At 45.4% G+C, this 15771-nt stretch overlaps 1 protein-coding gene and 2 long non-coding RNA genes across 3 annotated transcripts; 2 read left to right on the forward strand and 1 right to left on the reverse strand.

Moving 5' to 3' along the window:
- Positions 1-717: 717 nt before the first annotated feature.
- LOC147982154 (uncharacterized) lies at positions 718-2463 on the reverse strand. The gene is made up of 3 exons (XR_015599998.1): positions 2416-2463; positions 1639-2320; positions 718-1281 (listed from the first exon to the last, which is right to left on the reverse strand). It is a non-coding gene; the product is annotated as an uncharacterized LOC147982154 (long non-coding RNA).
- Positions 2464-10126: 7663 nt separating this feature from the next.
- LOC147982155 (MEIOTIC F-BOX protein MOF-like) lies at positions 10127-11731 on the forward strand. Its single transcript, XM_087516219.1, has 2 exons — positions 10127-10837; positions 11573-11731. The coding sequence occupies exons 1-2, from the start codon at positions 10127-10129 to the stop codon at positions 11729-11731; spliced, it is 870 nt and encodes a 289-aa protein (XP_087372345.1).
- A 2109-nt stretch (positions 11732-13840) lies between these two features.
- Positions 13841-14566, forward strand: LOC125546196 (uncharacterized). The gene is made up of 2 exons (XR_007300483.2): positions 13841-14021; positions 14124-14566. It is a non-coding gene; the product is annotated as an uncharacterized LOC125546196 (long non-coding RNA).
- Positions 14567-15771: the final 1205 nt, after the last annotated feature.

Below are 15771 nucleotides of genomic sequence, written 5' to 3' on the forward strand. Positions count from 1 at the left end.
CAAGTTACCTACCATCACCTATAAGTTGCCTACCAAGCTTCATACCATCACTTTTGACGAATTAACTAGTACACATTATACAATGAAGTTGCTTTTGTGTGCCACTAAAGTTATCTTTCCATAAACAGAAAAGTTGCTTTGAAAGTGGTGCAAAATTTACCACCCCACATAATTTGGCCTCTTTCCCTGGATAGTAAAAGTGGTGTGAAGTTGTCAACTGCCCAAGCAACTGACGACTTGTCCATGTCTCTGGCAAGTGGCCCTTGACCATATTTTCATTTTTTGTGTGCTTCTCTCGTGCGTGCCCCTGCCCCCGACGTCACCACTATCCCCAACCACGAAATCCCATCGTCATCGAAATCATCGATTCGCCTCCTCCAATCCATAGACAACTCGACATGACCCCCCCCCACACTCTTGTTGGGTCTCGGGAGTGGATTTCTAGGGAACTTGCGCAAGCATCTCTAGCAACTACCTATCATGTGTTGCGCTAGTTTTTGTGCGAAAAAACACAACTCTCTCAGGGATGGATCTCTGGGAAACTTGCGCCAGCATCTCTAGCAACTACTTATCATACGTTGGGCAAGTTTTTGGTGAAACCACGTCACTCATGGGAGCGGATCTCTAGGCAAGTCATGTCACTATCTCCCGCAACTAACTATCGCGTGTTGGACATGTTTTGGGCACTTCCCTCCACAGACTCTTATTTAACCTCCCTATGGAACCTCATTGTGGAACGGAGGAAGTACATCGGATGCTATTAGATTTTATACTGCCCAATCAATTAAAGTGTTGTGCTCATCCTATGGATAGGTAGATGGGTGCATAAGTACGAACCAGATTCACACAAGTGATCTCTCCCTTCCCGCGTCCAGTTACAAAATAGACAAGGGACCGAGCTACGTCCATGAATTACCCCCTGATGTTCAACAATGACTCTAGAGATCCCCCTTTTTTATAGGAAACTTTTACTGAGTGATTTAGGCAAGTATTATTTATATTGAGGCAACTTACTCCATTGGCAATTGCAACTTGTGTGCAAATCACAACAATTTGCTGCTTAAATAATGCTACTGATATAAAGTGTACAAATTTATTTACAGATTGCCTAACTTCACTGCACAGGTAAAGAATTCATAATTCAATGGGCCATCACGTAGATTTTCGGGCAACTACAGTTTACCTAGTAAATGATGGGCAAGTTTTGGTCAATAATAACACAGTATGCAACAAATGATATCCTGGTATCCTTGAGTCATCACTTGTTCCTTGCGAGTTGACCTATCGGAGGAAACAACACGTATGAGTATGGATTATATTTCACATAAGTTGAGAGGCCTTACAGAAGTAGCTTCGAGCACAACCGTATTCTCTTAACCTCAAAGTTTTACAGCAAAAGACTATCTATTTCTGAACCGATTGAGAAACTGTTGATTCCAAGTCAACAATCTTGAAGAAATTGTTAAAATTTCTTGGAACTAAGAAAATGAAAAATCTGTTTGGATAAGATAAATTTCGTATGCAACACATACAGTGAAGATACTACATCAGAAGCTACATGTTGAACCATGATGCTACTGATTAACTAGGATCTTGTTGCATAATTAATCACATAGCTATTAAGCAGTTAAAACACACCTGAAAGGGAAAATTTGGTGTTCCAAAAGCAGAACGCAGCTCCGCCAGTGGTGAGCACCTTGTGGACTTCGAGCTATGGAGAATTGCACATTCATGCAAAGGATTGAGTCAGAAGCAGTAGTAATGGGCGAAATCCAAAATGGCATGTACATGATCTAGCTTACCTGAGAAAACGACTTTGCGCAGTGTTGGCTTTTAAAATAAATAACATGAAGAGTAAATGTTGTGTTGTTATGAATGCATCTTCCCTCCATGCATATTAGATTGCATTTGTCTAGAACAAAAAATATAGGCAAGTGACATTTGTGTGTTTTGGGGCAAATTAAGTATAATCATCAGGCAAAAAGTTTGTGTTTTTTCGCAGGCTACTTTGATTTGTAATAAGAAAACACAACAAGTTGTTGGTGCCATTTTTTGGGGCAAATTCAGTGCAATCAGCAAGAAAGCAAAAAAAATCTCCTGCTTTTTGGGACAAGAACTGTTAAGCAAAGTTTAGCAAGTCTTTAGGCAAATTGTTTTTGTGATGTAGGCAAACCACATAAAGCTTTTTGCAAGCACCAGGCTAATCCCTGGGTGATCACAATGAAGTTTTTTTCGTCCGAATTGTACCTGAGAAGTAAGTGATAAAGCTTTTTTGCCTAGGCATGATTTTGTTTTCTCAGTGTGTAGATTGCATGAAGTCCTGGTTGGGGGAAATAGGAAAAAAATTCAGAAGTACGTCCTGTTGCGTGTTGTAGGCAAAATACATACTACTTCCAGGCAAGTTTTGTAGATTACCTGGGAACACATGATGAATCCTATCCCAGTAGTTAGCTATGATTGAGTTGTTGGAATATTAGGCAAGTTCATGATTAATTCCAGTAAATAATTCATGACTAGAAGAGATACTAGCATGCAAAAATCTAGCAAACTAGAAGAACAGCAAGACATGCATAACAGCAGCAAACACGTAACAGTAGTTGTAGAAACAGACATGAACAGAGGATGTTGGACGTATTGGTCGTTGGCTATTATGGGTGCGACAGTGTTGATGACGATGTTGGCGACGATCTGCTGCTGACGGCGATGAATACGACGATGAGTAGCACCGCCCGACTTGGACGGAAGACGACCCGTGATGACGAATTTGAGCAGTCGCGCACAGCGCTTCCCAAAAACCTAATTCGACCTCTCCCGGTGCAGGATCGCAAAGACGAACGGTTCCGGAGACCTGCTCTCCCACGCGCCGATGCACGCCGGCGTTTGGGATGGAGTAGACTACGATGGCGGCGCAAGTTGTGAGATGAGGCAAAACCCTAGGTGTTTTTCGGTGTATCTCTGGCCGCAGCCGGTAGCTGTATATATATTAGGACCAGAGGCGGTATTGTGTCGCGACCACAATCCCAAACCAACTCGGTTTCTAATTCGTATACTTACCGGACAAGAAATCAAAAAACTTGTCTGCCAAGACATAAAAATAAAACGGCAAAAGGAAGCTGCGCTCCTGCAAGGAGACGGACCGGATTTCGGCGGACCATTCACGCACATGTCGCATGTACGCGACGCCTCGCCTCGCCTCGCCTCGCCACGGCACGGCACGGCACGGCACGGCACGGCACGGCACGGCCCGGCCCGGCCAGGCGAGGCGAGGCGAGCGAGCGCGCGCGTGTGGTTTTCCCTTTCTCTTCTCACACACCACTTAGAGTGGTAGAGAGAACCCACTATATAAAGAGGTCCAACTCTTCTTCAACTTCCAAGGTGGGACTAAACTTAGCACCACCACTTGCCATTTTACACATGGGCTTTGAGATTTCAGAAATTGCTATGGGCCTAGCCCATTAATTCTAACAATCCCCCACCAGATCTCAAATACCCATTTAGAGATTTGCCTTCTCTCACCACTTGTTTAATATACCAGTGTTTCAGCAGAGACTGTTAAGTTGAACTTCTGCCTAGAACTTTAAGCTACATCCGTTCACAACTTGACAATGGACTATGCCTTGAATTGCTAGTTTTGTGTGAACAGGTTTCACTCAAAGTCTTAACCAGTACCTGACCGCCAGTAGGCTACCCCGCGGTTTGGAGCTTATACGTCATACTCCCTGGTCTCTTCGTGAGTTTACTAGAGATCACCCAAATCTCATAGACTGCGACGTTTACAGTCAGAACTCATATAGGTGTGTGCTTTCAAGACTGCTCTGTAGGACAGCATCTTTGCTAATTATAGCCAATAGAACCACATTAAGGCATGTTGCCGACCTGCCTTACAGATCTGAGCCTTACAGCTCTGAGAGTTTTGCATCTTCACTTGGAGACGATCATAAGTTATTACTCTCCTCGGTTAACCAATAGCTTGTTCTTCCCAGATCCTAATTCACGGGATCTGCGATCACAAAGGTTGGGTTACTACTATGGTGTAACATCTATGGGTCTCATACCCATCTCCCTCGATGCAATATCTATCACATTTCGTGATAGTCCCTTTGTAAAGGGATCTGCCAGGTTTTTGTCTATTTGTATATACGTAACAGTTATTACTCTGGAGTTTCTCAACTTCCTGACAGACTTCAAACGTCTTTTCACGTGTCTTGATGACTTTGCATTATCTTTCGAATTGTTCACTTTAGCGATAACCGTTTGGTTATCACAATTCATAAGAATAGCCGGTACAGGTTTTTCAACAACCGGCAAGTCCATCAAGAGCTCACGCAGCCATTCTGCCTCAACAGTAGCTGTGTCCAAAGCAGTTAATTCTGCTTCCATAGTTGACCTCGTCAATATGGTTTGCTTGCAAGACCTCCATGACACTGCGCCACCACCATGAGTAAATACATACCCACTTGTTGCATAAAGTACATCAACATCGGAGATCCAATTTGAATCACTATATCCTTCTAGCACAGCAGGATGCCCTGAATAAGTAATTCCGTAACTCATAGTACCTCTCAGATAGCGCAAGACTCTTTCTAGTGCATGCCAATGATCATCACCCGGGTTGGACATGAACCTACTCAGTTTGCTCACAGCAAAAGAGATATCTGGTCTTGTAGCGCTAGCTAAGTACATGAGTGAACCGACAATTTGAGAGTATCTTAATTGATCTCTCGATTCTTTCTTGTTCTTTCTGAGTGTCACGCTGGGATCATAAGGTGTTGGAGAAGGCTTGCTATCCATAAAACCGAATCGGTTCAAGACCTTCTCAACATAGTGAGATTGCGTTAATGTAATCCCACTCTCATCCTTAATAAGTTTGATGTTTAGAATTACATCGGCTTCTCCCAGATCTTTCATGTCAAAACTTTTTGATAGAAAAGACTTGACCTCATTAATTGCATTAATGTTTGTACCAAAGATCAGTATGTCGTCCACATACAAACATAATATGACACTATTGCCCCCACCATGGCGATAGTAAACACACCTATCAGCCTCGTTAATGACAAATCCTGCAGAAGTCAAAGTTCTTTCAAACTTCTCATGCCATTGCTTAGGTGCCTGTTTCAGACCATACAAAGATTTTAACAACTTGCACACCTTTCTCTCTTCACCCTTTACCACAAACCCGTCAGGATGATCCATATAGATCTCCTCTTCCAACACTCCATTGAGAAAAGCTGTCTTTACATCCATTTGATGAATGATAAGACCATAAGAGGCAGCCAAGGAAAGTAACACTCGAATGGTGGTCATTCTAGCAACGGGTGAATAGGTGTCAAAGTAATCTTCGCCTTCTTTCTGAGTGTAGCCCTTGGCCACTAGCCGTGCCTTGTATTTATCAATAGTACCATCAGGCTTTAGCTTCTTTTTGAACACCCACTTACAGCCCACAGGTTTACAACCATATGGTCTATCATTTAGTTCCCAAGTTCCATTAGAAAGAATTGAGTCCATCTCATTATGAACAGCTTCTTTCCAATCATCTACATCCGGAGATGCATATGCTTCTGCAATCGTCTTGGGTGTGTCGTCCACAAGGTATACAATGAAATCATCACCAAAGGATTTTGCAATCCTTTGTCTCTTGTTCCTTCTAGGAACTTCATTGTTATCCTTCTCAAGGACTTCCTCACGTGATTGTTCGAAATATTCATCAGTTGTACTAGATTCAGGAATTATCTCGGAAGAAAATCTAGCAATGCTATGCATATCTTTCATAGGAAATATGTTCTCAAAAAATGTTGCATCACGAGATTCCATTATAGTATCAACATGCATATCAGGTACTTCAGATTTTACCACTAGAAACCTATAAGCAATGCTCCGTTGAGCATACCCTAGAAAGACACAATCCACTGTCTTTGGTCCAAGTTTGCGTTTCTTAGGAATAGGAATATTGACCTTTGCCAAACATCCCCAAGTGCGCAAATAAGAAAGTGATGGTTTTCTCCCAACCCACTCCTCATAAGGGGTTTTCTCTTTATTATTGTTGGGAACTCTATTCAGGACATGACATGAAGTCAATAGAGCCTCCCCCCACCATGCCTTAGATAAACCAGCAGTGTCTAACATGGCATTCACCAAGTCAGTCAATGTGCGGTTTTTCCTCTCGGCCACTCCATTTGATTGAGGTGAATAGGGAGGCGTCCTCTCATGAATAATACCATGTTCCTCACAAAATTCATCAAAAACTTTTGGAAAATACTCTCCACCACGATCGGACCTAAGACGCTTGATCTTTCTCTCTAGTTGATTTTCAACTTCAGCTTTATAGATTTTAAAGTAGTCTAATGCTTCATCTTTAGTTTGCAACAAATAAACATAGCAAAATCTAGTCGCATCATCAATCAAAGTCATGAAATATCTCTTTCCACCTTTTGTCAACACACCATTCATCTCACAAAGATCAGAATGTATGAGTTCTAGAGGTGCCAAGTTTCTCTCCTCGGCAGCCTTATGAGGCTTTCGAGGTTGCTTAGATTGCACACAACTATGGCACTTAGAACCTTTGGCAACTGTGAAGTTCGGAATTAAACTCATGCTGGATAGCCGAGACATTAAACCAAAATTAATATGACATAAACGAGAGTGCCAAATACTTGCATCATCATTAACACTAGCACAAATTTGGTTTATTGACTTATTGCAAAAATCTGAAAGAGAAAAACGGAACAAGCCTCCGCACTCATAGCCTTTTCCTATAAATTGTCCAAATCTTGACACGATTACTTTATTGGACTCTAATCTCGACATAGAAGGGAGCCGCTAACTAGATTCTTGTTCATAGTAGGGACATGCTGCACGTTCCTTAGTTGCATGATCTTTCCCGAAGTAAACTTCAGATCCACCATGCCAATGCCACGAACAGAAGCATGTGACCCATTCCCCATTAGGACGGAAGAATCCCTTGCGACCTGATAAGAAGTAAACAGGGAGATGTCAGCACACACATGAACGTTAGCACCCGAATCAATCCACCACGCAGATGATTGAAATACTGAAAGCACAATAGGTAAATTACCATACCCATCAGTATTGCTAGCGGTCACCATGTTGACAGTCTTGGAGCTTGTTTTCCCTCTGCGGTCTGCACGTTCAGGGCATTCCTTGGAAAAGTGTCCAGGCTTCCCACAGGCGTAGCACTCTAGCTCAGCCTTGTTGAACTTCTTCTTCTTGAAGGTAGTAGTCTTGGTAGGCTTGTTGAAAACAGGTTTGTTCTTCCCTTTGTTCTTATTCTGTGGGTACCTCTGCACCATGTTAGCAGTAGGCTGAACCTCACCTCCTTTTTCAGTGGTATCTTTAGCCCGAGCTTTTTCTTCAACATCAAGAGATGCAATCAGATTTTCAACTGATATCTCCTGTCTCTTATGCTTCAGAGTTGTGGCGAAATTCCTCCATGAAGGAGGCAACTTTGCAATCATGCACCCAGCCACGAATTTGTCGGGTAGAACACATTTAAGGAGTTCAAGTTCCTTCACAATGCACTGTATTTCATGAGCTTGTTCAACCACAGAACGGTTATTCACCATCTTGTAGTCATGAAAACTCTCCATGATGTACAGTTCACTGCCTGCATCTGTTGCACCGAATTTTGCATTCAGTGCATCCCACAGAATTTTTCCATCGTTTATGTGCATGTACACATCACACAGACGGTTAGCAAGAACACTCAGAATGTATCCCACAAACATAGTATTGGCTTCCTGGAATTTTCTCCGATATTCGTCGGTCATTCCCTCTGGAGCACCAACACTAGCGTGGAAAACTTTCAGAGCAGTAAGCCAGAGCGTGGTCTTCACCTGCCACCTCTTAAAGTGCACACCGGTAAACTTATCCGGCCTCAGTGCATCAGCGAATCCAGCCATAGTTAACTCAGGAAATTGCCTATAATTAGGTTTTTGGATTGTAGGAATATTAGGCAAGTTCATGATTAATTCCAGTAAATAATTCATGACTAGAAGAGATACTAGCATGCAAAAATCTAGCAAACTAGAAGAACAGCAAGACATGCATAACAGCAGCAAACACGTAACAATAGCTGTAGAAACAGACATGAACAGAGGATGTTGGACGTACTGGTTGTTGGCTATTATGGGTGCGACAGTGTTGATGACGATGTTGGCGACGATCTGCTGCTGACGGCGATGAATACGACGATGAGTAGCACCGCCTGACTTGGACGGAAGACGACCCGTGATGACGAATTTGAGCAGTCGCGCACAGCGCTTCCCAAAAACCTAATGCGTCCTCTCCCGGTGCAGGATCGCAAAGACGAACGGTTCCGGAGACCTGCTCTCCCACGCGCCGATGCACGCCGGCGTTTGGGATGGAGTAGACTACGATGGCGGCGTAAGTTGTGAGATGAGGCAAAACCCTAGGTGTTTTTTGGTGTATCTCTGGCCGCAGCCGGTAGCTGTATATATATTAGGACCAGAGGCGGTATTGTGTCGCGACCACAATCCCAAACCGACTCAGTTTCTAATTCGTATACTTACCGGACAAGAAATCAAAAAACTTGTCTGCCAAGACATAAAAATAAGACGGACCGGATTTCGGCGGACCATTCACGCGCATGTCGCATGTACGCCTCGCCTCGAGGCGAGGCGAGCGAGCGCGCACGTGTGGTTTTCCCTTTCTCTTCTCACACACCACTTAGAGTGGTAGAGAGAACCCACTATATAAAGAGGTCCAACTCTTCTTCAACTTTCAAGGTGGGACTAAACTTAGCACCACCACTTGCCATTTTACACATGGGCTTTGAGATTTCAGAAATTGCTATGGGCCTAGCCCATTAATTCTAACATGAGTATGTTGAGAAATGAGAAATTTCAGCGCTCCCTTGTAACTGCAACCCAACGGCCCCTGCAATGAAATTGTCCGGTGAATTGCGATGTGCAAAGGATGTAAACTATCTGAACATTGATTAAAGGATGTAGAGGTTGATCTGTCGTTCGGTGCTTCTGAAAAAGATGTCAAAGGAGTGCAAATGATGCGAAGACTGTAGAATGTGGACGCATGTGCACCTGTTCTTAAAAGCTGTGTTGTTGCTCTCGTGTACTTGCTTTGAAGTTTGGTGTGCACCGTGTTTCAGTTTCAGTGTCAGCAAAAACACAAGAACAGCAAAGCACACATCAACCTACGCACAGCTCACAAATCAAGTTGGTGCGAGCCATCGAGCGAGCGAGGAACACAGCCCATGATGCGGCACCCGGGTAAGCCGTCGCAGGTGCAGCTGATTGACGCGGTCTGCGCGAACGACCCGAACCAGTCCAGCTTCCCGCACGGGTCCTTCAGGGTTACCTTCGCGCCATACCCGAACCCGAGACCACCGCTTCAGGGCGGCCGTTGCAAGAGGAGGCGACGGATCGGCCCTTGGTGCCGGCGGACAACACGGACGAGCCGCTGCGGGCTGACCTGAGCACCAGATCGCCCTCCAGCGTGGGCTCCGTGGCGGCCGTCCCCGATGGAGCCGCGACGGTTAGCTGACCCAAACTCCAGATCCTGGAAAGAGGGGGAGGAGACGGCGGCGCGGCTGCTCTGTATCCCCCGCCGACCGGCTTGCCGGACTCCTCTTCTCTGCCATCTCCCCCTCGACCTCCCGGGCGTCGTCGCCGGCGCTCCTCTGCTCGACGGGGAAAAGGGGATTGGGCTAGTGTGTTTTTTTCTGAGAGATAGCGAAGCAGTTTCGCTGTGTGCCCAAGCGGTTTAATTAACTCGGACGATTCGCTCCGACCGTGGCACACCTGGCGATCATGATTGCGGATCCGACGGCGCGCAGGCCTGTGTGCTCGGGAGAACTAATCAGCACAGCTGCACTTTTTAGAATTTAGGAAGATATATACTCCCTCCGTTCCTAAATACTTGTCTTTCTAGGCATTTCAACAAGTGACTACATACGAAGCAAAATGAGTGAATTTACATTCTAAAATATGTCTACATACATCTGTATGTAGTAGTCATTTGAAATGTCTAGAAAGACAAATATTAGGAACGGAGGGAGTAGATGGAGATACTCGCGTCGCGCGTGAGGAAATAAAAATCTCTTTAGCTGTGCGTACGATGTAGGTATGCGATGGAGACTCGTGGCAGAGCAAAGCGCGCCGCCGCCAGGGATCGGCTGAGCAACCTGCCGGACTGCCTCCTCCAGGCCATCCTCTCGCAGCTCCGGTCCCGCCAGGTGGTTGAGACGAGCGCTCTGTCGCGGCGGTGGCGCCACCTGTGGCACGCCGTCCCATGCATCCACATCGACAGCGACGACTTCCGCATCCGGATCGTTGAGGATTCGGAGGACGCTGCCTCGGAGCAAGATGATGATGATCGGAACTCAGAGGCCGATTGGTGCGTCCGAGATCAACGCTTGTTTGAGGCGGAGGAGGACGCGCTAGCCAAGCTGGCGGATTTCGCGGACAATCTCTTGTTCCACCGTAGTCTCTCCGGCGAGGCTTTGGACACCCTGCGGCTGCGCATCCACCGTCAAGACGACGGACGCCGGCACGGCAGCACCGAGAAGGATATGATCAGCAGGTGGACTCGCCGCGGCCTGAGGCTGTCACCGGCGGCCATCGACATCACCATCGACGGTGTCCCGATGAAGCAACCCTCCTATTTCTCCAACGCCGGCGCCTGCTTTGGGCGCCTCGCCAAGCTCCGCATCGACAACGTTCTCCTCAGCCAAACCATCAAGAATCTCTTCGGCACCAACAGCCTCCCCGCCCTGCAAGACCTGGAGATCAGGAACAGCGCCCTCGGGTACATCGTGTCCGACACGCTGTCGTTAGTAGTGGTATATATTTTCCATGTCTTCTTTTGATAGAGGATTTATTGAACCATGATCTAACTGGTCCCACGTATTAAACAGCACAACATACAGATTAAGTGGGATGGCTATTAAGTGCACACAATTGAAAGTTTATCCAAATTTGCTTTTTAAGGGCACATTTAGATTTTTTTTTTTTACGGGAGCATATAGTTTGTTATTTTGGCATGAACTTTTGCACGCATATAAAAGGCACGAACATGTATGGTGTCACAAAGACAATAATCTTTTGAATTTTAACATATCTTTGAAGGATATTTTATTAGGTATGCTAGCTAGGTGGAATTAAAAATAGGACAGTCTATATAGTAGCCTATATAGGCTTATGGTTCGGCCGATGATATTTTTGTTCTTTTTCCAATGAAAATGTCCAAATATGATACTCTCTTCATTTTTATTTACTCCACATATTAGTTTTGACTAAAGACAAATTTTATAAACTTTATCAAGAACAATATAAAAATTCACAATAACAAATTTATATGATGTTAGAATATATTCAATGGTGAATCTAATGGTATTGATTTGGTGCTGTATATGTACTGGTTTTTCTATAAATTTGATCAAGGTTTATAAATTTCGATTTTAGACAAGCTAATATGAGAAATAAATAAAAACAGAGGAAGTAGTTGCTTTGTCTTAAATTGAATTAATTCACGGTTAATATGTTTGCTAACTAGTTTTATCGTTGTGTGCATGCAGTGGCAAAAGGATCCATATGCTCAGGAGAGTGATGAAGAACAAGATTTGGAGACCGCTACAATGGCAATGAACCTCAAGTTGGTGCAAATCGTTCATGGAAATAACAAGCTGAGGTCCAAGATAAAACGGAAGCTACCGCGGGCAACAATCTCCAAATGAAGATAGAGAAGGTGGACTTGGTTTGTGTTTTTCTTAATAATCAAGTGAACCTTCTTGGACACCATGACGTACGGATAGCGTACTTGAATATCAAACACACACACGCACGCTTCCGGCTTGGTGTGTGGCTCCCTTCCCTTTAATGAACTCACGATAACAATGTCTTTTCTTTAGAAACATCTTATTATGACATAGATGCACACACACACATTTACAGTATCATACACATGCACTCGCACCTTTTTTCCACAGCGTTTGACAGTGAACTAACGAGAAGAGTATCTTATTTTTGATAGTGAACTAACGAGAAGAGTATCTTCTTTTTGACAGTGAACTAACGAGACAGTGTTAGTGTTTGGTTTGGCGCTATCTGTAATGTTGTATAGGTTGCATTACTAAAACCGTGAAGAACACATAGTGCTACCTTTTCTTTTTTATGGTTCGGTCTCGCCTGGTTTTATTTTTTGACCGGTGGCAAGGTTGTGGTGGCTCCTGCATAGTCACGGCGGAGGGTTCGTGGGAGGTGTGCGGGCTAGCAGAGGTGTGGTGCGTGGGGGTGTGGTGTTGGGCGGTGCTTCGTGTGAAAGCTTGCCGGGCTCTGTGGCCGACAGCATCGGCGTCCACGGACGTCGTTTTTCCTCCTTGGAGGCACTATCATGGAGTTCATCCCCTGTGCACCCTCGGAACCAGTTCTTTGGGTGAAAGCCTAAGGCCAGATCGGGTCAAGCGACAATGTCCGCATCATGACTTCCCTCTTTGGGGTGTTGTCCATGGAGACCCATCGATCACGTTTGTGCTCTTCGTGTGCTAGACGCTCATGGAATTATGGTTGGCAGGTGCCCAGGTAGGGTGATGGTGTGGTGTCCAAGTTTGGCTTCGAAGATGACGTCCGACGGTGCAGGGTCGGTTTCATCCTAGCATGCTCGATAGGTTTCTTCTTGGTCTCTCCATGTCGTCACGGAGTCAAAGGTGCCCCGGAGGTGCCTAGGTGGTGACAATGACAGGTGGCTGATCGTCTTCGAGGAAGTGTTGGTTGGCGCCAGCTCTGCACAATTCTTCTCTATTTTGATGGCTTTATTAGTCGGGGTTGTCTTTTTTAGGGCTTAGTCGGAGTTGTGTGGGCGCCTGCATTGGTGGCCGACTGTTTGGCATGGGCCGGCATCGGCTCTGGCATTTGGTGACGACGGCTTCGTTGGTGGAAGTCGATGGTAAAGTCAGACTAGCATATTTATGGAGGAGTGATGACGATCACGCTTGGTGACAACCTCGACTTTGTGTTCCTTCACTGTGGCGATTTTGAATCTTTGTGTGGCTGGCCAGGTCGGCCGGTGTTGCCCCGCGTGGATTGTTGTGCCGGCTTTAGTCTGATTTCGCGTTAATCAACCGGCCATATTTTTTCAATGAATAGAGATGCTTAGGTACCAATTTTTTTAAGAAAAAAGACCCGGAAGAAATAATGCATGGAAATCAAAGCATTCACGGCCTATATGCCTCTCATTTTAGCCCTGCAAAAAAGGCTCAGGATAAACACACACTAGTTTGTAAGGCTCCATGCTCCCCGAACGGTCAAGAAAAAGGCGAATCAACCTGTGGTTGAGTTGGTTAGGTGGACAGTGGTATCCCCAACCCACCAGGGTTCAAATCCTAGTGCTCGCATTATTCCTGGATTTATTTCAGGATTTCCGGCGATACGCTTTCAGTGGGAGGAGACGTTTCCGTCGACGACGATGCGCCTACGGTGACTTCGTAAATCTCAAGATGATATGCCGGCTCAGTCTCTCAAAAGTGCTCATAGGGATAGGGCGTGCATGTGTACGTTCATAGGGGTGAGTGTATGCGCGTGTATATCAGCGCTTGTGTCTGTACTTATGCTCAAAAAAAAAGACGTGCATGGTGGGTGTGTGGAAACGCTGGCCACGAACGACTTCTTGTGGAAATGGCCGTCACCAGAGGCCAGAGCTTGCACAATCACAACCAGAGCCTTGGACTGGTGTGGACTTCTTGTGGAAATGGCCGCCTGGCCCATATTGAACGGGCGATCGGATTCGCCTCTACATTTCTACGCTCCTGGACTGGTGCGCACAGAGACAAACAAGTCGCAGTCGACACAGCCACAAGCTCGCGTATAAATAGGAGAGGAGGTACAGCAGCTCCTTCCAGGGACAGAGCTTGAGCGCAGCTACGTACGCATCCCAGCATATGGCTTTCACTTCCAGAGCCTTGGCCGCGTTCCTGTGCGTGCTCCTGGCCTCACTCATGTTCCTCACGCAGCACGCGTTCGCCGCCAGAGGTATCATCAACTCTCTTTTTCTCAGTGTCGTTCAGTGTCCTTCTCCTCGTGTCTCAAATAGCTGTATTTCAATCTGCCTGTGCATGAACGTTGCTACCGCAGGTACTTTGAGCAACGAGACGCCATACGGATACGAGGGCAGCTACCAGGCCCCGCCGGGCCTGCCCGAAGGTTATGGGAATTCTCCTCCATGATTGGCCGGAGACGATGATACTTAGAGCACCGAAATACAAATACGTACGGCGGAGCATGAATAAATTTGCACCAGTTGCTGATATATAGCAAAGCATAGTGATGCACCTTTTTATATTGTTATTGAGTTTCCCTTTATATATATACAAATAAACACCCTTGTGGCGGTTGTGCGCGTCGTCTGAGTTTGGCCGAGGCCGAGTCTCTTCGGGTCGCATCAAAGTTATCAAGTCTCTGCATCAAGTAAGTTACAGTCATTATATAGCTGGACACTACCTTGTACCTTGAATGAATACTGGAATGAGAAGAAAAGCCGCCACGACAAGTTCGCGCGGCGCAAATCTCTTCACTCATGTGTTTTGTATTCTCTCTTGCAAGAACAAGTACTAGCTCCCCGTAAAGAAAAAAAGAAGAAGAAAAGGAACAAGTACTGGTTTCAAGTGCCTGCGTGAATCTGATCTTGTTTGATTATTCTCTCACAAAATCAGTTTTGTTTTTTCTTAGTTCTGATGCTATGCATGGAGCTGGGATTTCTTTCGTAGAGTTTGCATTACCCATAAGGATTTGACCTTGAACGGATCATTATTGGAGAAACCAAATACCCCCTCCCCCCTAATGTCGATTTGCTAGCAATTTGTAATTTGGGTATCACAGCATTCCTGCTAATCTCATTTGTTGACATTTTCAAAAGAGTAAATTCCGGTTTTTACCCCCTATTTCGACATTTTTTATACTAGTTACACATTTTAGCTGGATTTCATCCGTTTTACCCCATAGCATAAGTTTTGCCACAATTCACCCTGTTTAATATCTTGTGCGGCAGGTCTAATTGTGTTGTCCCAATTTACCGTGTTTAATATTTTTGGAGTTGATGGCATTCTCCTATTATTTGCGACAGATCATGGAAATACAATGCGGAAAATATGTGTTACGACAACTATTTTTGCCTATTTGTTCCCTGGGTCATGATGTCAATTCATCTCCTGATTCACGGATCATGCTGTCAAATTATCTCTCTTTTGTGATACATGTGGATTTTTTTATTCTTTTTCTAATAGCGAGACGTTTGTAATCGAGTGTGTGCATACATACACACCATGTTATGCCATGCTTCTTCTACTGAGGGCTTCCAAATAATGCACGTTGCCGCACGACCCGGCGTGGACTGCAAGAGGAGCCACAGTCTCTCGAAGGTGGTGAGTTGCCCAAAGGTGCAGGCAGGTGCTCCACTTACGGTGATCAAGGAGAGCCATCGATGGACATGGTGGGCACCGTTGAACTCTCGACGACTTTTGCCGCTAGAGTCCAGTGACAAGTCATTTTCTATCGTTCTTGCCTGTCTAGTACGCATGCCCTTGGAGTTGGACCTGCACACAGCACTATATGGTGGGTAAAATTATCTTCATCGCGTGATACCCTGCTGCTGGTCCTCATGCTGCGTTGGATCTGCGTATAAGTACGCCACTGGCATTGCTTCCAAGCACAGCGAAAACAGAAGCGTCCTTCCTTCAACAATGGCTCTGCTCAAGAACTTGGCCGCGTTCCTGTGCCTGATCCT

Source organism: Triticum urartu, chromosome 3A (genome assembly GCF_056163025.1).
Source record: "Triticum urartu cultivar PI428250 chromosome 3A, HENAU_Tu73, whole genome shotgun sequence".
Lineage (NCBI taxonomy): Eukaryota > Viridiplantae > Streptophyta > Magnoliopsida > Poales > Poaceae > Triticum > Triticum urartu.